At 41.1% G+C, this 21,773-nt stretch overlaps 3 protein-coding genes across 5 annotated transcripts in view; all 3 read left to right on the top strand.

Moving 5' to 3' along the window:
- Nucleotides 1–1,256, top strand: part of LOC139219717 (SH3 and multiple ankyrin repeat domains protein 1-like) — a 30,742-nt gene extending 29,486 nt beyond the window's left edge. Inside the window, exons 25-26 of the mRNA XM_070851653.1 lie at nucleotides 19–915; nucleotides 1,205–1,256. Of these exons, the coding sequence (XP_070707754.1) occupies nucleotides 19–915; nucleotides 1,205–1,256 (949 nt within the window). The remainder of the gene's footprint in view (nucleotides 1–18; nucleotides 916–1,204) is intronic.
- Nucleotides 1,257–5,144: 3,888 nt separating this feature from the next.
- On the top strand, nucleotides 5,145–11,940 carry LOC139220070 (protein kinase C and casein kinase II substrate protein 3-like). 2 transcript variants are annotated; one of them, XM_070852130.1, is made up of 10 exons: nucleotides 5,145–5,354; nucleotides 6,879–6,940; nucleotides 7,112–7,268; nucleotides 7,500–7,735; nucleotides 8,575–8,730; nucleotides 9,108–9,283; nucleotides 9,361–9,481; nucleotides 10,113–10,180; nucleotides 10,301–10,380; nucleotides 11,312–11,940. In XM_070852130.1, the coding sequence occupies exons 2-10, from the start codon at nucleotides 6,884–6,886 to the stop codon at nucleotides 11,422–11,424; spliced, it is 1,164 nt and encodes a 387-aa protein (XP_070708231.1). In that variant the 5' UTR covers nucleotides 5,145–5,354; nucleotides 6,879–6,883; the 3' UTR covers nucleotides 11,425–11,940. The 2 variants fall into 2 exon arrangements, with proteins under 2 accessions (XP_070708231.1, XP_070708232.1); XM_070852131.1 differs by lacking the exon at nucleotides 5,145–5,354 and adding an exon at nucleotides 5,555–5,700.
- A 767-nt stretch (nucleotides 11,941–12,707) lies between these two features.
- Nucleotides 12,708–21,724, top strand: LOC139219819 (circularly permutated Ras protein 1-like). Of its 2 annotated transcripts, none has more exons than XM_070851798.1 (21): nucleotides 12,708–12,781; nucleotides 13,055–13,154; nucleotides 13,945–14,196; nucleotides 15,154–15,369; nucleotides 15,503–15,637; nucleotides 15,761–15,835; nucleotides 15,940–16,013; nucleotides 16,331–16,516; nucleotides 16,629–16,670; nucleotides 16,924–17,013; nucleotides 17,216–17,367; nucleotides 17,479–17,560; nucleotides 17,872–18,002; nucleotides 18,261–18,345; nucleotides 18,471–18,577; nucleotides 18,704–18,816; nucleotides 19,690–19,807; nucleotides 20,333–20,473; nucleotides 21,151–21,244; nucleotides 21,331–21,357; nucleotides 21,454–21,724. In XM_070851798.1, the coding sequence occupies exons 1-21, from the start codon at nucleotides 12,740–12,742 to the stop codon at nucleotides 21,541–21,543; spliced, it is 2,352 nt and encodes a 783-aa protein (XP_070707899.1). In that variant the 5' UTR covers nucleotides 12,708–12,739; the 3' UTR covers nucleotides 21,544–21,724. The 2 variants fall into 2 exon arrangements, with proteins under 2 accessions (XP_070707899.1, XP_070707900.1); XM_070851799.1 differs by having other exon boundaries at nucleotides 12,718–12,785.
- Nucleotides 21,725–21,773: the final 49 nt, after the last annotated feature.

The following is a 21,773-nucleotide window of genomic DNA, read 5'->3' as shown; positions in this document are numbered from 1 at the left end:
GGTTTGTGTGTCTTTCAGGTATTCGGCGGATTATACTGATGCATTTCACAGCCCCCCTACCGGCCGCTCCACCTCGCCATTACCCACCTCTTCCCCACAGCATCGTCAGATCCTGACACCAAATCTGTCCGCCACACCCTCTGTCTCCCCTTCCCCTCAAGCCCCCATTCAGCGCAACTGGACCCGCTCGCCTTCCCCACAGATACCTTCCTCCCCAGTTCATTCACACTCTCCCCATTCCCCAACCTACTGCCCATACCCAACGTCACCGAAGCATCGTTCCAAGATGCGCAGACAGACTTTTGATTTTCAGTGTGCTCCCTCTAAGGAGATGCGGTCTTCAGTCTCCCGGCGCCGGGCTCCCAGCCCCCTTATCTATAACACTGAACAGCCGAACCCCACCCCTCCCAGACCCTCCTCTCTCCCCATCCTCCCTAGTACACCTGTCTACAGCAACCCCTTTGACTTCCCCGGTCCCCTCACTCCTCCTTCTCCCGGCCTTCCTCTTGGGGATGCTTACAAGTCTTCAACTCCTCCACTGTTCTCCCCATCTGCTGTGCCAAGTGCAAACCCCCTGCTTGTCTCCCGCTCACTCTCCCCAACCCATTTTCTCTCTGGAGCCTCCTCTCCCATGCACTTGCCCCCCAGCCCATCCTGCCTCAACTATCCCCATCTCACCCCTCCTCCACCAGCCAAACCCTTCGCTGTCAAACCCCTGCCATACTGGACCAAGTTCGATGTGGCTGACTGGTTGGCTTACCTAAACCTGGGTGAACACAGAGAGCGTTTCATAGACAATGAGATAGATGGATCACATCTACCTTCGCTCACTAAGGATGACTTCTTGGACCTGGGAGTGACACGTGTGGGACACAGAATGAACATCGAGAGGGCGCTGAAGAAACTCACTGACAGGTGAGGGAGGACAAATAGACTATGGATCATGTAGAGGCAACGGGGTCAAAAGGTCAAAAAGGAAGCACCGGATGGTGAAGGAAAGTCAAAGTGTCTCATTCCTTCCATACAAGTTAGCAGGACCATCCCCTTCTGGTTCATTAGATGTGTATAATTTGATGAGTTATCTCACCTTCCCGCCATCATTTTCTCTTTATTAACCTGTTTAATCAACCTTATTTAGTTTGCTCCATCTTTATTTCATTTACGCCCATTCTTATTCTTTCATTTGCCCTCCTTCTCTCCCCAGGCGGCTCTCCTCTCCTTTGCATGTTACTTCTTCTCCCCGAGACACAGACTGAGAGAGTGATGGGGTGATCAAAGATGAAATAAAGGGAGGGACACAAATTGACAAAGATGAAAAATAACAGAAGATGTGCAAGAGGAGAACAGTGGACATCAACAGGTTGTGTTGAAATAAGACTAAGGGCTGGATGTGGGGGGGGGGGTATTTTCTTGCAGATTTGCTATACGCATAGAGAATACTGTTATGAAATTTATGAAATGCCTATTTGTCAAGAAAGGGTTTGAAGAAATTAAGAATATAACATGAAAATGATGCTCTTCAGCTGAAAATATACCATAAAACTTTTGATGGACAGGCATTTAATTAACACACCATTTTGTGCTATAAAAGTCAAACACATACACACACACACACACATTCTCTCACACACACTGACAGATGGATTCTCACACCATCTGCTGCTCAGCAGCACTGAGAAAACTTGAGTTCAAAGAAAAGTTTAAAAGTTGCTGCTTTAACAGTAAATCCCAATAAAATGTTACTGTCACATCCTAACATCAGTTTTGTAGCTTTAAGCAGATCAGAGTATCAAATGGCTGTGAATTGTGGAGTATGAGAGAGAGTTTTTATTGTAAATGATGATAGAAGAAAATGGTAGACAACAGTAGTATTCTTTTTATATATTTGCCATATTCCCCCAAAGGATGCCCCAATAAGCTTTGTATGTATGTACTTTGCGAGCACTAAATATATCTTACATGTTAAACAGGATTCACTATTAGTAGAACCATTTGTTTTGTACTAAGTGCTGATCGCAATCATTCATTTCAAACTGGTCAGGGTATTTATAACTGTTGAGTTCAAGTTGTGCAGAATGCAGACATACAAATATTGAAAAAATATTGTTGTGAAATGACCTTTTATTATTTTCCTGATTATTCTATAGAAAGGAGAGGAAATATTGGAGAGAAATTGAAAAGGGTTTGCGGGTTATTTCAAACTGCAAATCATCTTTTCTTAGACTTTGTTGGTGTTTATGGCCTTAGCACAGGTCAAGGGATGGATCCATCCTCTTCGATGCCATAACATTGACCGCTCTCTCTCAAACAGCAGGTGCAGTGATCAAAAAGGGCTTCTTACTGCTTCTCTGTCTGCCTGACTTCCTCAACCTTCAGCCTCTGTGAGTCTGTGTGTCTGATTTTGTGCGTGAGTGTTCGTCAGCCTGCGTTGGTGGCCAAATGCTTTCCCTGACCTACACCTTTCTCTTTCTAATGCCTTTTCCAAAACATATTTATAATGGTCAGAAAATATAGTTTTTTTTCTCACTAGTTGACAATCCCAATGTTTCACTGTTCCACACATTAACCCTCAAAAAGAAATACTCTGACCCACGTCTCAAAAGGTTTTTTCAGAGCGATAAATTTAAGGTAAATACTGTATGTGTTACATTGAGGTGAACAAAATGCCCTGGATTTTTTAAACACCAGTTTAGCCATTCCCTGCAGTGAATTGAACTGTAAGGCAAAAACACATCATTTATAGATCTATATGTAATGATGATGATGACAATGATAAAAATATAGTATAATAAAGATAATTATATTAAGTATGTAAACATTTTTAAGAATCTCTGTCTTCCAAATAGTGTGGACAAATTCTTTCAGGCTTTGTTTTGTTTATGTTTCACTTTGGGTTTTCTGTAAATGCTTTCTATACTGCTCGCCCTGTGGTGACCCCAGTGAAGCTGACACACGTTAGTTAATTCTCTCTTATTCTCTCTATGTGAGTTTAAAATTATGACACTATATTCTCATGCTGAGTTGCCTCAATGCTATCTCATGATGGACTATTCAGAGAAGTGAAAGGACTGAGCAGTAGTGTAGAAAGCATTACATACTATGATTTAAAAGAGTATTTTAGGTCTAGTGAAATGCATAATGAATATGACTACATACAGTATGAGCATAAATATGCAGAGATAAAAGGTATATATATAAATATACAGTATATATATATATATATAAAGTTTTGCTTTAAATAAAATACAGTGTATACTGATAAACTATATGATAGAGGTACAACTAAGGTGTTGAAATAAATGATAAAATAAACTATGGCCCTGTCCTGATTCTCATTTCTCCTTGGATTCCCTCTTCACATAATGATCCAATTTAAAGTGCTGTGTTTGAATTGAGTCATTTGGCAGCAACTCGTCTCAGCCCTGCGGTGGTTGAACACAACATTGTTTTCGGGTCCAGGATTATTTTCCCATCAGGCTCTGTGAGCTAATAGGACAAAAGAGTGGAGCTCACGGGGAGGGAGAAGATGAGATGGCTTAATTCAAAGCAAGCAGTGGCTGCATTCATGCAGCAAACAGAGAGATGCCTGCAAGGCATTAAAAAAAACAAAACAATGGAAAACAACTTGGAAGAAGACGAATGTGAGATTGTTTGCTAGCATGGTGGCCAGTTTAAGGTTCATGGTAGAAAATTGTAAACATAATGTTGCTTTTTAAAGTCTGTGCCACTTGTCCAAGTTCTCCCCTCTTTGAATTTCTCTAGTTGGCGTCTGCTCATAGTTACCAAAATTACAGATGTCAGACCTTGTTTTCCTCTGTGGGGTTGAAGCCACAAGCTGCCACTTTGGCTTTCACTTCCACAGAGAAAAACACTGCAGGGATGTACACCATTCTTCCGAAACATATTCCCTCATTCAGTGATTTGATGATGGTGGAGGAGAATGCCGTTTGACATGCCAGACCAAAGTGTCTCATTTGTCTCATTCAATCAGGTTTCTCCTTCAATTTGTTAATTTCTTCTTCTTCTTCAGTGGAAGCTGAGTAAACAAGGACACTGATTCTGGAAACTGATGTTGCTCCTGAAATTTTAAAATGTTTTTCTCCTTCCTGTGAGCACCTCGAACCTGGACACATAACGTAGAATCTATCTCCAAGGCTTAGACACTACCAGGGTGTAGTTAAATACAAACTTTAGTGAATTAGGTGGGGTTTAATGTCACCTAACATCCCCCCTGGAATAAATGTTACGCTCAAAGATAAGTCACCTTAGTTTTAGTCAAGCTGACATTGTGAGAGGGGGCACATAGAATAACTCATACTGGAGTGACAAACTGTCAGTCCATTACCTACAGTATTCCCACTGTAGTCTTTGATGTAAAAAGAGTAAAGATGCAGAGATGCAAAGTGACATCATAACACCAGCAAATTAATACATGGATTATCATCAATAAAGTACCAAAAATTATTTCTAAAATGATTAAGAAGAAATTACACTGTAAAGTTTCACTTAAGATGCAATTTGCCCTTTTTTAAATTAAAGCATTTATTATTATTTTTTTTACATTTAAAGGCAACTTCTTTCAGTGTCTGGTATCATAAAAACAGACCACACATCAGAGTTGATATTAAGCCTCTGCAACTTCAAGTTATAAATAATATCTCTTGTGTGGTGGGTGGTCATAGTGGTCTTTGAGATACTCTGGCTCTGGATGAGCTGTTAAAATTAGTGGTCTGGTTATATCCAGCATTTATCACAGAAAGACTGAAATATAAACCAGACAGAGGCAATAGTAAGTGAACTGTGGACGACACTAGTGTTTTCCTTTAACTTCTGGCTAATATCCAGAAGAGTAAAGCCCAGAATAAGTAAACAGTGTGTGGGTGAACATACTGTACTCTCTTTCTAGGCCTGACCACAGAGAGAAAAGCAGGTCACAAAGGGGCACAGGGTGAATGTGGCAGTTCATGGGACCCCCCCTTGCTGCTGTCACACACACTCACTAATAAGCTCACATGACTCTGTGCCACACTGACACGATTCTGTGACCAGCGAGTGGTCAAAATGAGGGTTCAGCATCTCATTAGCACCATATTGAGAGAGACAGAGGGAGGGACGGGCAGGGAGAGAGAAGGAGGGGAATTCTTCCAGCTGTTTTTCTGATGGCAGAGTGGAGAGAAAGTGAGAGGGTGATAACCAAAGAAGAGCTAAACACTCTGATAGGGAGGAAGTCAGTGAGTTAAAAAGGCAAAGGATGGAGTTAAAGTAGGGAACAGAAGGAAAAGAGGAAGAAGAGTTCAACCGGGAATGACTGTGAACTAGAATATCACATCTGACGGGGGAGGAGAACAAGCAAGGTAAGTTTCTTCCTCCTTGTGTTTGCCCTGAAGCCAATTAGCAGCGGAGTGATCACCACGCAAATGCTCTGATTTGTTTAATTTTTTTCCCCTTTCTGCTTGCTTGCATCGTCTCTGTGTCTCACGCCCACTTCAACAACGTGTGTGTGTGTGTGTGTGTGTGTAACTTTAAGTGCCAAGGGGAAAATTGGGTCAGTGAGAGAGGGAGAGAGGCATGTGTTAGAGGAGGAGAGGCACACTGGGAGAGGGGGAGACGGACAGAGAAATGGAGAGAAATCCTCAGCAAGCCCTTGAACTACAGTAACAAGTGGTCACTTGAGTAATCACTGGTGATTCAGAGAGAAATGTAAGTGCTGGTTTCTCCCAGGCATGACTTCTCTGTGGCCACGCTTGGCTTCTTACTGGCTTGTGGATGGAGTTTTTTAGCATTAGGACACTTTGATATGAATGTCTGTGTGATAAAAAGAGGATGAGATGTTGAGTCCTGTTTCGAACCTCGTCCTTTCCTCTGCATGGACAATAACACAATTAGACAGAGGATAAAGTAAAAAAAACACTAAGTTCGGGGACTACCACTGTAATAAGCAAAAAATGATAAAATAGGAAGATAAGACCAGCAAGGCTGAAGGAAACAAAGTCCTGGATGAGCCTGACTCTCAGTCATGCTCAGTCTTGTGATGAGGTGTGGTTAGTCATTTTCATATTACTCAGCCAGCAATGTGTCAATGTGTTGCCCAGACAGAAATAGGCCTGAATTTGATGCCGTCCTTTGCGTGTTTCTGCATGCATGTCCTTTCTTTTGTTCAACCTGCCTTGTCCTTCTAATGTATCCCCCACTTGTGCTTTGCTCTACATGCTGTGCAAATATGTCAGCTATCTGGACAGTTTATTCCCTTTAAATGCTGCATCTCCGCTTGTTTGCCAAATCTGGAATCTGCCCCTGTTGCGCTCTTGTGGTCATGATCTCTGAATCGAATGGCAGACGGAGTCAGAGTGGGAGACAGTTGGTACTAATGGGCCTTGTATTAGTCAGAGCAAAGGGAAAGATGACCTTTCCATGCTGTTTATTTTGGGAAGGCAACAGGAAGAATGCCGGAGCAGCTGTTCTATTCCTGCTGGCAGATCCCACCCCTGTGAATTCCAGTCTGCCACTGCATCGACACTCCCCTTACTCACGCAGGGGGTTTGGATGTATCCAAGCACTGTACGGTGTAAATAACACCTCGTCAGAATCATCTATGTTGTTATGGCAATAAGCTCTGCAACACACACACTGCAAGGTTTCCGCTGCCAATTATTCCCTTTCAAACATGCCTGCAGTACAGGGAGAACAGCTCTGCTTATGAGGAAGTCAGCCTGCTGAATCTGCTCATTACACCGTTCAGACGTCCAACCAGTTGCATGATAATCAGTGTCACCTGTCTGCCAATAAAAGCTGTCTTTCCGCACTTGTTTTGCATCTTAACCAGTCTAGCAACTCTCTTGTGAAACACAAAGTAACCATCTCTTGTTTTTCTGACACAGAAATAATGGCGAGCCTTCCCAAAGAACCGCCCGAGGATCCCAAGAAACAGAGCTTCTGGATGGTGAGGATTATATTTATGATCAACTCTGATCAAAAATTACCACCCAAGTTAATTGTTGGTTAATCCAAAACAGTGCTTGTGTGTGTTTGTGAATGCACGACTCATCCTGGTGTGGTTGAGTTCTGCAGGCCTGTTATTCTTACATATCATCACCATCTTCCCACCTTCCAGCCGGGGAATTATGTGCGTACAGTGCACCGAACCGATCAGTCCTACCAGGCCTGCAACGACATTGTGGTGTGCTTCATGGAGAGAGCAAAGGTAGAGAAGCAGTACGCCCAGCAGCTCAGCCAGTGGAGCAGCAAGTGGAAGTCCATCGTGGATTCTAGTGAGTATGAGAAGCTGCATGATGAGGAGGCCTAAAAACAGACATTTTTGATCATGTCAGCTCTCATTAAGTTAGAATTACTTCTTGATTCTTATGAAATGGCTGCATCTGTGCTTGTTTAAAACTCTCAAGTAGACAAATGGAGGTCATTATTTTTCTATCGGGCCCATGACTCACCTCTGTGCTCTCTGTTGTGTCATTTCTCAGTTTGCCTCTTTTCTCCTTCCTCAGGACCACTTTATGGCTCCCTTATGAGGGCGTGGCAGTGTTTCTTCACCTCCACTGAGCGTCTGTCTGCCCTCCACTCCTCCATCTCCCAGTCACTCGTTGTAGAGGATGGGGATCGAGTTAAGACCTGGCAGAAGGAGGCCTTTCCAAAGAAAATCTTCTGCGGGTTCAGGGAGAGCCACGGAAACGACACGAGTTTTTCACGTGCGCAGAAACCCTGGTCCAAGAAGTTGATGAAGGTCCAGCACATTTTTTATTTACATTCATCCATGTTTGCGTGTGTGTGTGGGCGAAAATGGTTCCAATGGCGTGTTTGGCATAAAATCTTTACTCAAGGTCCACTTGCTAGCTTTCAACTGCATCTCATGGTCTTCGTTAGCAGATTCTGCCAATTTGGCAACATGACCTCGAAATCTGGAAAAAAGTGGATCTTGAAGTACACTTTTAAAGGCCAAGTATAAACTGTTGTGCACAGCAACAATAGTTTTAAAACATACTTTAAAGGAACAGTTTGACATTTTGGAAAATACACGTATTTGCTTTCTTGCAGAGAGTTGGATGAGAAGAAATAATGGCACTCTCAGAGACGAGAATGCTGTTAATCTTCATTTTCAACTCTCATCAAGATAGCAAATACTGTAAATTCAAAAATGCGAAATTGGCCCTTTAAATTAACTAACTTCAATGAAAATGAATGTAAAAATAAAAATCATAATGAATAATGAACATATGGAAACATTAAATGTAAAATCTAACGCTATGCAAAATTACATGTTTTTTATACCAATTCAACAAACAAGATATATGCTAATTAGTGAGCGTAAGAGGTGCTGGTAGGCACACTTGTATTTTTACCTTTTGACAGAGCAGAGGTAGCCGTTTTCCCTATTTTCCAGTTTTGTGTTAAGCTAAGCTAACCAGCTGCCGGCTGTGGCTTCAACATTGCCAGATAGATAAGAGTTATATCGATCTTCTCATCTAATTCTCTGCAAGACAGCTAATAAGCATATTCTCCAAAATGTAAAACTGTTCATTTAAGCAAATAATATGTATGTGTGTATGACTGTGTACTCAACAGCTGGAGAAGGTCCGGGTTGCGTATCACAAGTCCTGTCAGAGGGAGCAAACAGCCCTCGACAAGGAGAAACAAGCCAATGAAAACTCTGAAATGAGTGCAGAGAAGAAGCAGAAAATCATAGGTGCCAGGGAGAAGGTCACAGAGGAGAAAGAAAAGGTGAGGAGGGACGTTAACACACTGCACCACTTGACTTAAGTCGATTAAGTGCTTCATTCATTTCAATTCACAATTCCTTATTCAGGACAGAGTTGAACATGTTGCATTCCAAGAAAGCTTAGTTGGCCTGCTGCGTGCAGGGATATTTATTCAGTCAAGCCCCAGCCTTAAATTTCTGTTCCAAGCAATTCCCTTGTATGGAGATGTGTTATTGTTACACTGCTCTGTGTTTATGGAGCCCAGCATGGGAAAAGCAGAGAAGACAAGATGATTTATACGTGTAGATTGTCCTCCTTTAAAGAAACACAGTAGATGCAATCCCAAAGGAGGCACGGGGCAACTTTTCATCCTAAAACTGTTCTTTGAGCTGCCTGCAGATGAGAGAGCGCTACGAAAAACTGCTGGAGGATGCAACGTCCTACACCCCTCGCTACATGGAAGAGATGGAGGCCATTTTTGAACAGTCACAGGAGGAGGAGAGGAAGAGGATCAGCTTCCTGAAGCAGGCCTTCCTCTCCATCCACAGACACCTCGACATCACCAACAATGAGAGGTGAGCAGCCATCCGGTGATTGGGTGTGAGGATAGCGTGTGTGTCAACCCAGCTGACTCCCTGTGTCCTCGTGTCAGTGTGAAGGCGGTGTACAGTGAGCTCCACCACACTCTGATGTCCATCAGTGACCAGGACGATGTCAAATGGTGGAGGAACAACCACGGTCCTGGCATGCCCACCGACTGGCCAAAGATTGAGGTACGTTACAAACTTTCACTCCAATATATAGAGGAAAAAAATACAAAATGCATGCTCTCTCAGGACAACCAAATTACAACAAACAATGGCATGGTACATACATACAGTATTTAGTAGAAGAAAAGATGATGCTTACCTGGAGTAAGGGTTTTTTGCAATATTAAAGGTGGCACTTCTTAAATAAATCTTGTTATATTTCTATGAAACCTTGCAGCATCGATGTATTAGTGTTTCTCTTGCTGTTAAAGACAGAAACAAGACTTTTTTTGTGTGTGTCTTCAAGAACGTAAATGAAATTCTCCTCAACTTATGTGAATACGTGCTTAATCTTGCTGTTTTAGCTGTAGCAAAGTGTAGTGGTGCACAGATCTTTTCTTTAAGTAAAAGTAGTTATACCGCAGTGATCAATAAAGTCTGTTCTTAACCAATATTAATGCATCATCATTTATTTGTTGATTGAATGTTATTAATTTGAATCTGCAAAGTAACCAGTAACTGAAAATATTAAATTAATTTAGAGGAAAGTACACTACACTACTGCTGCTGCTTCGTAAATGTGCTTAGTTACTTTCTATCACTGAGAAATTGTTCATAAATTTGAAACGCACTCTTTTATCTCTTCTTCTATCAGGAATGGGTCCCACCAGTAAAAAAGCTAAACAGAAAGAAGAGAGACCAGAAAAGAAAAGGGAGCCGACCGTAAGTTATCCTGTGTCCTACTTTCAATATATGGTACCTTTTTTTTTTTTTAAATGAGCAATGTACATGTTACTCAAGTCTATATATGTTTTTGATTGTTTAAACATCTTCTCCTGCTAGTGTGATGATTGGGGGTGTGAAGGTGCGAGCTCTGTACGACTACGAGGGAGAGGAGGGTGATGAGCTGTCCTTTAAAGCAGGTGACACATGAAGTGTGACGTGACGACACTGTGTTTTTCTCAATGTTATAGTGACCATGAGCGAGATTTGTGTACAAAATAACAACTATTGTATCAGTATAAGTCTGAGTGGGAAGGTAGAAATGCATCTCATCCCTCTAAAACGATGACAGGCCAGAGCTGGTAAACAGAAATGTGCTGTGTGCAGTTTACTGATGATACATGACAGAATCTCTGTTTACTGAGGCTCAAATATAATGTGTGAAGGCCACCTCTTTTATCTAAATCAGAGTTTCCTGGTGTAGCTTTGAAGGATGAAATGGACTCTTAGGGAGTTTTTTTTTTTAACTGTTGTTACTGTTTTACTGCTTTATCTTGCTGTATTATGGTGATGTCCTTTTATTCAAGAGTGACAACAGATGTTTTACAATTCCAGTCCAAATCAGCAGCACTTGTGGCTTTGGTATTATTCACATCCAGCAAACACAAAAAGCTACACTTAAAGGTGCGGTGTGTAAGATTTGGCAAATACACCCTCTGAAAATGATAAAATAACTCTCAAAATATTTATCAAAACATCCGTTTACACTCTTATACAAAAAATAGCTCAGGCTTTATATTTTAGAAGAGATTAGATTTATTTAAGGCACCCAGTGGTCACAGCCGGAACAGCCTCTTAAGGTATCTTTGCAAAGGCTTTATCATGGAGTTGTGTTTTTACTCAGATCTGCTGCGGTACTGGACTGATGGATGTTATTCTAGTGTAACTATAAGATACTATAGTCAAGGTGTCAAATAATGAATCCCATTAAGGTGGTTGGTAATACTTTTATGACGACTATGTGTATCATGATAAACATAAGGTTTTGCAACATGTTGAGTCACAGAAGCAAGATGCTGACGGGCTTTTATTACCTGTGGTTACGACTCATTTAATGCCTTTTAATCGCAGGTGAAGTGTTTTTGAAGGTCGAGGAGGAGGACGACCAGGGTTGGTGTCGAGGAGTCCTGAGCGGAGGGAAGGAGGGCTTCTACCCAGCAAATTATGTCGAAGTTGCTGAGTGACGTCACAATGTCTAATATTTACTTTGTCATGTACTTATTCCTCACAGAGTTGGTTTTAAAACCTTAAAATAACAATTATTGTTATATTATATGTCGTCACGCTGATTTTGAGGTCATGTCAGATGTAATCTGTTCCCAGCCATTTTTGAAATGTAAAATTTGTTGAGGCCTTAACACTTTAACCTGCTACCTTCATTATGAATTAACTTATAAAAGACTAGAATGTACTGATTGTGCAGGAGCTGTTTGTGTATATGTGCGAGTGTGGATGTGTGTTTGCCTGCATAAGTGCACACTAAAACAGAACAAGAGAGAATATTTATTTCCTGCCATCATGTCAGTGAGTCACTGTAATGAAGATAGCTGATAATGATACACAATGTTTACCCAGGTTTACAATGATGTGTGCACACAAGGTTAATGTTTACTTAAGAAGCATCATGTAGAAACACACAGGCTTTACTTTGACTGGGGGAGAGGATTTTCAAAATAAAAGTGTAATTGTTTTGCCTCTAATTGGGTCTTTTTGACTTTTGCTTTATAGACAGATGTTGTGAATCCTACTGACTTTGGTGAGCACCTGACTTTTCCTCAACTGCCACCATTTTTTTTTTTATCACAGTGGTGGTGATGGGCTTTTATAGCTTTGTCTCTTGCATGTGTCAAAGTGATTCCTCACAGAGGAGCTAGCATGGTTGTAGACTCATATTTCATGTGTTAATAATTTAAGACAAGGAACAAAAAGAAAACATACACATGTGGATGCATGCTGCAATTGTAATTATTATTATGCAGATGCATTGAATTACATGAGTCAAGTCATGTTACATACTGAGAGAGAATTGACTAAAACAACAAGAACAAAAGCAATATTGTCCTGTATGTAAGTTATTCTCTCCTCATTATATTTTTTGTCTAATGCATACACAAATATATGAAGTGAAGCATAACAGCACGACTTAATATTACTTACACAACAAGATTTGTGTACATTTTACAGGAGAGCATTTGGTATTCTTTTACTCTGAAAGGCCATTTAAGCTATTTCAATCAGCTTGACCTTCGACATTTTACTGCCCTGTTTCTCTATTCAGCTTCTATTCTTCCACTCATTTCATTTACATTCATGAAATGTGTAACTAGAGTTAGGCAATATGTGATAAACCTCTGACTAACTACACGGCACAATGGCATCACAGAGGGCTCTTGTAAGTTTCTTGACGCAAACCTGTTGGACAAGATGTCACACAAGTACACAAGCGTGAGTGACAAGACGTCACACAGGAGTGGAAGCATTTCTGAGACCTGGATCTTTATGGTTGGACTGTACATTCAGAATTCAAAGGACTCTGCGTGTGTGAGTACGTCTTAGATGTCCTGATTTGTTGAGGATGTGTTCATTTGAAATTGCAGATAGAATAGATACACGTTGGCTGCATTGTCTGGATTACATTTCCTTTATTGGAGCTCTTCTTAAAGGTGTGTCAGTGTCTTAAAAGGTGAATGTCACACACTCTTCAGAGAACGGTGCCCTGAGATTACTTTGATTTGGATTGGAATTACATGTGTTTATGCGTTTAATGTGTTACTGGGTGTCACATTTTGGTAAATAATGTCCTTTCTCTCGCAGGCAGGTAGACTCACAATGGAGTTTGCTTGTGGGTTTGTTTATGTGCCGCCATCAGTGAGCCAGAAGGACGGTCAACGACCCAATGTCATTAAACGCTCTGGTGGGATTTCTGTCAAACATTCAAACAAATGCATAACACTAATACTTTTACAACACATTAACACACACATAACACAGTTAGTTGTAGTTTTCTCAGTTCCACAGATCACCATCCAGACACAAAGATTATTTTCAGTGCAGCTTCAGTTGAGTTTGACACCTGAATGAATTTCTGACAGCGAAAACATCATGAGGAAAACATCTGATGTTAGTGTCACATTCAAAAAGCTGCTTTGTTCACTCAGCCACCAAAAGAGACACAAAACTCACTCTGCTGTCACTGTCACCGACATGTCACCTGTTATCAGGTCCATTCTCTGGAGGATGTCCAAAGGCACTCTGGGAAATGTAGGCAATCATTAGCTGCAGTATAAGATGTAAGAAAGATTAAAGAGGTAAAGTACTTAATCACAAAATAATTGCTAATTTATTTTGAATCTGAGTCACTGATGATACAAATCTGTGTAAGAGTATCCGCGGGTGGATTTTTCCTTTTATCGAGAGCTTCCTGGATGACTGGTTAGTAAAGTGCCATTATGTATTATGCAATCAATGACACACACAACCTCTCCTGTCTATCTTAGAGGACATATTCCTTTCAGATACTTTGCTTTGCTCAGTAAAAGCCATCTGCCACCTGAGTCACATTTTCTTCACAGTGCAAAGGTTGTCACAGCACCGGTTGTTTTGTCTGCATTCATATCTCTCTTGCAAGAAACTGCTCTCAGTTCAACAGCCACTGTATGCATGTTTTGTTTCTCTCTCTTTTTTTTTATTTTCATGCTTTTTAGCTCTTCTCCCTCCTGTTAACCGGATCCGTCCTCGCAATCCTCCCCCTCCTCCTCCAACAAACTCTGCAGATGCCAAATCACAGACATCCCTCTCGTCTCCCCCCAAGATTATCGAACAGTTGGAAAAGAGCAGGGAGGTGAAGAAGGTTGTGAAGCCCGCTCCCTTCTATGAAAATGCAGCATTTCACAATAAACCAGAGGCAGCTGCTTCCATCAATAAACATCCTCAGCAAACATCACCTCGAAAAACAGGTACTGTGAATGTGGCAATATTATTGTATGACTGAAGAAGTGCAGTTTCTCTACTACAGTATTATCTCAAATACCTTAAATACGATTCATATCTTAAAGAAGTAATTCACCCTAGTGTCATCCTCTCAGTCACACGACACTGAGGGCTACCAAACACAAAAAACGTAGCTGGTGCTCTTTCAGTGATTAAAAATGAATACATTAAAAAGCTCTCATTAATATAAGAATGTTTGGCACTCCTTTTCAGAAACAAGCAGCTAAAATCGATCTTATCTGATGGCCACTGAGCAGCTTCCACATCCAGATGTATCCATTTGGTCTAAACCAGCGACCTTCCCAACATAAACCACCACCTCACTTTCAGACGAAATAAATCTTCTTTCAACTGCTCATGTAGCAGAATTTGTCATCCAAGGACTTAATTTACCTTGTTTCTCACTGGATTGTCACAAACTACAACCTAAAAAAACAGTCTGTCAGTGTGGGGGAGAAATAAACAACATGATTGAACTTTTAGAAACATTGTTTGACTGTATAGCAGCTGGTCCAAGCCTACTTTTCCACATTACCTCTGGTGATATCGAATCATGCACTTAGTTCTGGTTTTGTTTGTACAGGGTTTGAGATATCATAAGTTGAGCCTTTCATTTGGGCTGGAGGAAGAAATCACAGAGGTAAATACTGTAGCTCAGATCTCAAAAGCAGATCCTTTTAAACCAAAAACGGTTTGTTTGGTTAGACACCGCTAGAGGTTAAAGATGCAGCATTTTATCCTTCTTTCTCCTGATATTGATTCTGATACTTCGGCTCAGGTTCAAACAGACACCACTGAGGTTAAATTAATGTAAATGATTGCAAAAACACATGACAAACAAAATGTAGTTACTGTGGAGTGACTATTCCTATTGTTTGGGTGAATTATTCCTTTAACACACAGCTCCTGTCTGCTTTGCCCAGCTCTTCTTCCACCACACATGAGACCTGCAGCAAACAGCCAACCACCCTCTTCCTCCAACACCAACAGCCAGACATTCACCTATGACCTCCCTAAAAGTGAGCCAGATTTAAATGAGCCTCCCTGGGACCCAAACTACTCATACACCACACCAGAAGGCACGGGGGGGCAGGTGAAGCTGCCAGCGGATGCTAACACTGTGTCGGCCCAGACATCAGGTAAATAGACGACTGCTTTTTTTGGTTTTGTACAGAAAATACTGTGCCCAGCAGATTTGAAGCAGCTTTATGCAAAGAGTTTTAATGAACAGACAAATCAACCAGTTTATTCTGCTCTGCCCTCAAACCTCAGTCCCACCCCTTCCCCCCAGACCGTCATTCATGAGGTCAATGCCGGAGTACCTGGTGCTGTTACCCTCCTCCCACTCATCTGCCTCATCGCTTTCAGACCCACCACTTGTCCCATCACCTACTCATAAAGGCAACTGTTACTGTCTCTGTCGTGCTGCCAAAAGATCAACACTCATCATGAATGTTTTACACCACCAATGCAACACAAAGTACTTATCTCTAATCTCTAATGTTGTCGTTGCTCTCAACTCAGTATCAGCAGATGCTGGGCCCCTGCCAGGGAATCCTAATGTGGTCCTTGTCAGTTTAGGAAAATTAATCTCAGAGGAAAGGGGTCAGTAAACTTTTATCATCACCATAAAACTTTCATTATATGCCATCTAGTTTTATTTCAAGTCTTATTGGTTTGTGATGAGGAGGATGTTTGCATGTTTTTAGTGCAGACCATAGAAGGAGAGCCAACCTCCTGCTCCCAGTGTGGCTCTGTGCTGGACTCCTGCTATGACAATGTGGTAATTACATAATGTATTTAATTTGACCTTTATTCTGACATTGATAAGTAGTAACACAATTAGAGTCACTGATTTAGAATATGAATAATAACTGTAAATCTCCTAATCGCTACTGGGAAACACGGAGCATGAGGAACTCGTAGAGACATTCAGCCATAAGGATTAATGGTCACAACATAGTGAAACAACTATGAAATAACTAATGAAATAGCTGGTTTGATTGATACAGATTGGTGTTTTGTAAAATGTTTCTCTGGTTGTTCTCACAGTGCGGACTCTCACTAACAGTAACATTCTCTCTTTATCCTGAACTGCAGGTTAATGTGTGTTACTTCTGTCAGTGCGGGGAGTTGACCAGCTCTACCAGTATACCACAGTGTCCACTAAGTGGTTACCAGGATGGCCTCTTCTTGCTCCATCCTGATAAAAAGCCGCCGTCTGCCGCCGACCCACTGCTGCTGTTCTGCATTGACATCTCAGGCTCCATGAGCATCACCTCCCAGGTACAAACCTCATGCCGACACCCATCTGTTCACAGTTGAGGCCATTTGTGACGGATAATATTCACAATTCCAACCTGTGGTGTTTCAAATGACCGACCTGTGTTGTTCTAAGGTGTCAGAGGGAGAACATGTTGTCCACAGATCCCGTCTCCATGTGAGTTTTCTCTCATTTTCAAGTGCCTTTTTAACTTTGTAAGACTGAAAATGAACACTTTGTTGTAAGTCTTCACATAATGTAGGTCCAGTTAGAGTTAATTTAAAAAGGGGTAAACACATTATAAGTTACCTTGAAAGTCAGCACTCACAAAAGGAAGAATGTGTTGTTTGTGTACATGCACAACATTGAACAACGACTGCCCAAAGATGCCATCAAGATGCTGCTGATGATGAAAATTGTATTGAACCAGTTTGTCCAGGAAGCCGTGTTGCAGTGTGTTCAGAGACTGAGCAAACAAACACCTGACATTCAAGTGGGACTCATCACCTTCAACTATCAGGTACATATGCTATACTGTTCACAATAGATGTGTGTGTACAGTTTACATTTTCGCCCTCATTCCTTTTAATTTTTTTTAACTATCTATTTCTGTCTTTTATGTTTGTGTCTGACTCATATTTGTGTTTTACAGTTTATTGTTTTCTCACACTTGCAAATGCGAAATGTTGCTTTTCTTAAATCCCTGATGTTTGCGTAACCAGGTGACGATGCATGGATATGAGAACGTTATGTCACAGGTCCTGAGTGGTGCTGTGCTGACTGACAGCGACTACCTGAAGGAGACTGCAGCCAGTTTCCCAAGTCCACCTCCACTGTCACAGACCAAGGACTATCTAAAGAGACAAGTAATGGGGTAAGAGAAAAAAACATTGATTGGTGTACAATAAGTTCTTTTTGTCTTTTCTCACTATAATAATATCCCCAAATAAAAGATATACTTTCTGATTTTTCATCTAATTGAAAGATTATCTGAAAGTGGGACCACAGCTCTTGGTCCAGCTGCCCTCCTGGCGATTGCGATGGCCTCCAGACAGCCAGGATCTAAGGTAGGTTTGGTGTATTTCTATGTGACCTGACGCGACCTGCCGCAAGTTATCATTTCACTGCACTGCATTGCATAGTTGCATAGATTCAGCAAATAATAGTAACTGAAAACGAACCAGGAATCCCACATAGTGATGGTCACTTGTACTCACTGTATTTGCATATGAAGATTTGTTTGCTGATTTCTGTGATGTAAAGTTTATATGATTTGTAACAAAAAAAGTCACACAATGACAGACATGCTAAAAACTTTACATTTTTCTCTTTTCTAAAACAATACAATCCTGATCTGCTATCCCTGCTGATCTTGAAGGTGATTATCTGTACAGATGGGAAGGCCAACACAGAGTTGGGGAACCTGGAGGTAGAGGATAATGATGCTCGCACCCTCCTCTCATCCACCATCTTCTACCAGGGGCTGGGGGAATATGCAGCCAACCAGGGGTCGGTATACATCTCCTCATCATCTGCTACATCTCCTCATTACTCTGCTGAAGAAACAATTAACAGATATCTATGTACCTGAATCAGTGCAACAAAACAACTACAAAACTAAACTATAGTATTATAGTACTAGTTTTAATATTAGTGCTAATAGAAATGATAAAATGAAAAGTACTAAAAGAGGTCAGAAATGTGGGGGAGGTCTGTTGTGTGCTGTGCTTTAATGAAGTTCATACTGAAATGTCCTTCTTTCGTTAGTGTGACAGTGTCTGTGCTGTCCATAGAGGGAACTGACTGCAGGCTGGATGAGCTGGGAAGACTCGCTGATCGCACCAGAGGAAAAGTACGATTTGGAATTTTGTCCTGATGAGTTTCAATAGCTGTCAGATTTGTATATTGAGAGCTAGTAGTTTTTATCATGTATATCGCTCTGATGAGCTCTTGTTGTCCGTATGTGTTGTCCCCCAGGTGGTGATAGCAAGTCCCAAAAGTTTGCACCCAGAGTTTGAACTCATCATTGAGAACAGAACCATAGCCACACACTGTACTGTCAGTTTACTGCTGCCAAAATCACTGTAAGATCTGTGGTTTATACGCCGTAAATATGAATATTTCTAAATTCTCTGGTCTATTTGGCACATGAATGCACTTTGAGTGGCATGAAGCCCAGAGGGCTGACTGATGTGCTCCTTTGTTTCCAGGCGTATGAAAGGAGAAAGGGATGTAGGACACAAGGGGATCAGAGAGGTGGGGAACGTGGACCCAGATACAGAGATCACCTTCCAGTTTGGAGCTAACGAACACGATGGAGAAGGTGAGAAAAAGCTGCTATGTCACCACTGACAGTTTGACAGTTTGACTCTTCCGTGAAGAAGAATTGGCCAACAAGCAGTTCTCAGCTTGAACTTTGAGCTTTTATTAACTCTTTGAACTTCAGAATGACAAACACTCTTGACTGCTCACAACTGGCCTTTTGTCTTGTGGTTCATAATCTTATTTCAGATCAATGTCTAGACTCTAGTGAAGGCTAAGTGAAAGAAACCATAACAGAAATAAACATTGTCATGAACCGAGAAGGTACCAGAGACATTTTATATAAAAACAAAAGCAAAACTGGGTTGAGGAAATATGCAAAAAAATAGCCCAATAAAACAGTCCAACAGGTCCAAACAAGTCCATTTCTTACCACCTCTAGGAAGACATGTCCATCTGAATGCACACTGTCACACTGCTGCCTTTAATTTTTTGGAGGAAAGGTGATAACTTCTGCAGAAACTGTCAAGGCAACCAAGAAATATTACTAGCCTGTCAGTAAGAAATATCTTTCATTAAAGTGAGATCAGATTAACTTTTTAGCAGCTGTAGCGGTGTGGCTCCAGGGATGGCAATGGGTCAGTCTGTTCATCAGTCGTTCACCACTTCAGTCCACGCTAAAATATCTCAACAACTATTTGATGGATTGCCATGCCATGAGGTTGGCATTTATGATTTTCAGAGATATCTTGACAACTATTGAATGAAACTTGCAACGCATCTCTTGAGGATAAATTCATATAACTTTAGTGATGCCCTGACTTCTCCTCTGGCACCATCATCAGGTCAACATTTCTGTATGGCTTGGCTCTTATATTAGGCATCTGGCCATGTAGACACAAATGACATATGCTCTTTCTGTGCTTGGCTTCAGTGTCAACACCAACCTTGGGTGGCCGTGTGTCCGTCCAGCTGCAGGTCAGGTACAGGCTGAGGAACGGACAGACGATGCTCAGAGTGATCACTGCAGACCGAGATGTTACTGATGAGAGGTGATAGCGACGTTTCCATAATCACAATCCTACTTGTTTCTCCCACTTGTGTGTTTTGAGATTACTTACTCACACACCCCACTGTTTGCATGCTTGTGGCCTCCTTGTAAGCTTAAACAAGTCATTATCTTGTGACATCTTTAATCAACGAGGCGTTCTCCCCCTGAGGACAGCAATTGATTAGATGTGTTATTTTATACCAATCTCAGTGAACCTTTAGGCAAAGCAGTTTTTGAAAATTCAAGGAGACTGACTGTTGCTGAGATACTGGAGCCTTCGCATCATGCAGAAATGATTGCACCATGCAAATTGCATTTCTCGTCCATTCTAACATTTAGTCACACAGCAAATGAACCTCTCAACTCAGTCTGCCTGCTTCAAATACTGAATGAAGGTCGTGCGATTCATCGTCTGAGCGGCTACAAAGTGGCCCCTGTGTGCGTTTGCAGAGTAACACAATAGCGAGGCTGAGTCTGTAAATGTTGAGAAGCACTCTCATGACGAAAGTGTGGCCCTCCTCCTCAGCTCGGCAGCCCTGTCCTCTCTGTCTCTGGCCATCATTCAGCTCAACTCGTCACATGCCAGCGCCGCTCTGGCTGTCAGAGGCCGCTTCCTTGACGCCAGAAGGGAAGGAGAGCTGCAGAGGAAGCTGATAGAGAGAGCGATGTGAGTTACAGGAGGGATGGAGGAAACTGAGTGACGTTAGTGTGTGGGCAACACGTACACTGAGAGCTACTTTATGGTGAGGTCTGACAAATGGATTTAATGAGAGCTGATTCTACATTAAACCCTGATAAAAGACAAAAGATAAGATAAATTACAAAAACAAACACATAAATCTGTAATAAAATAAACAGTCCAATAATTGTGTAGGTGATATGAAAGGAGTTTAAGAATATTTTACATCAGATTCTAGGAATAAAATGTGAATTTACATAACAAATACAACTGCATTCATTTATAGAAACTGAGAGCAAATTTCAAACAGGTGCAAAAGTAATGAAGAGTAAGTTAAAGGGAAGTGAAAATCAGATGAAGTTGTTTGAGATGTTCAGAGACACGTGATTATTCTGATAAACAGTTGATTTCTTTCATGATTTTAAGACCAAAATAATTCTCAAACTTGTGAACATTTTTTGTAATTCAAAGGTTTACAAGTAGAAACCCCCAGGCCTTGTGTGTTCAGGCGTCAGATGTTTTTTTTCCTTATGATCAATGGGATATTATCAGTAAAATAACATATTCGTCTGAATTCAAGCTGTTCATTTATTATCTTATTAGCTGAGTATTTCTTAGGCTGGGCAGAGCTGTACAGTATAAAGTGAGTGTGTCTCTGTTTGCAGAGAACATAATCGTAATGCAGAGGACAAACAGACATACCAAGAATGGGTTAAAACCATGGAGCCAATATACAACAACACACATAATTTCACAAGGGTGAGTTTTTGCAGTATTTGTATCAAGTTCAGTGTCTCGCATTGTTTAAAAAAACACTTAAAACACTTATCTCTTGTTTTTTGCAGAGAAAATCTGTCGTGTCAGACTCACAGGTAGTTCATGTCATATTCTTAAAACCTATGCATTTTAGTACTAGAATACTTTGCCAGTTTTGCTCAACTTTCCTTCCTTTCTTCTGCTCCCAATAGTCTCTAACAGATGCTGGTGCAGCGTTGCTCTACGCCATGAAGCACAGCAACAGAAAGTCCATCTCGCTGAAGAATAAACACAAACTCTAGCCAACTCTCAGCCTCCACCTTTTACCTTATTGGAAGAAACTCAAGTCATGAATGACAAGCATAAATACTGCCATTTGACTTTAATTATCTGCCTGAAAAAAATACCCTTCAAATATTTCACAACGTAAATAATGTATGTAATGTATTACGGTATATAAACATAAAACCTGGTCATCTGCATCATCTGAGAAACGAAATCCTCAGAGTAAAACTTTGCATGATTCCTTACT

The sequence above is a fragment of the Pempheris klunzingeri genome, chromosome 20, assembly GCF_042242105.1.
Source record: "Pempheris klunzingeri isolate RE-2024b chromosome 20, fPemKlu1.hap1, whole genome shotgun sequence".
Lineage (NCBI taxonomy): Eukaryota > Metazoa > Chordata > Actinopteri > Acropomatiformes > Pempheridae > Pempheris > Pempheris klunzingeri.
Note: the sequence above shows the minus strand (reverse complement) of the source record. Positions and strands in the feature narration are given on the sequence as shown.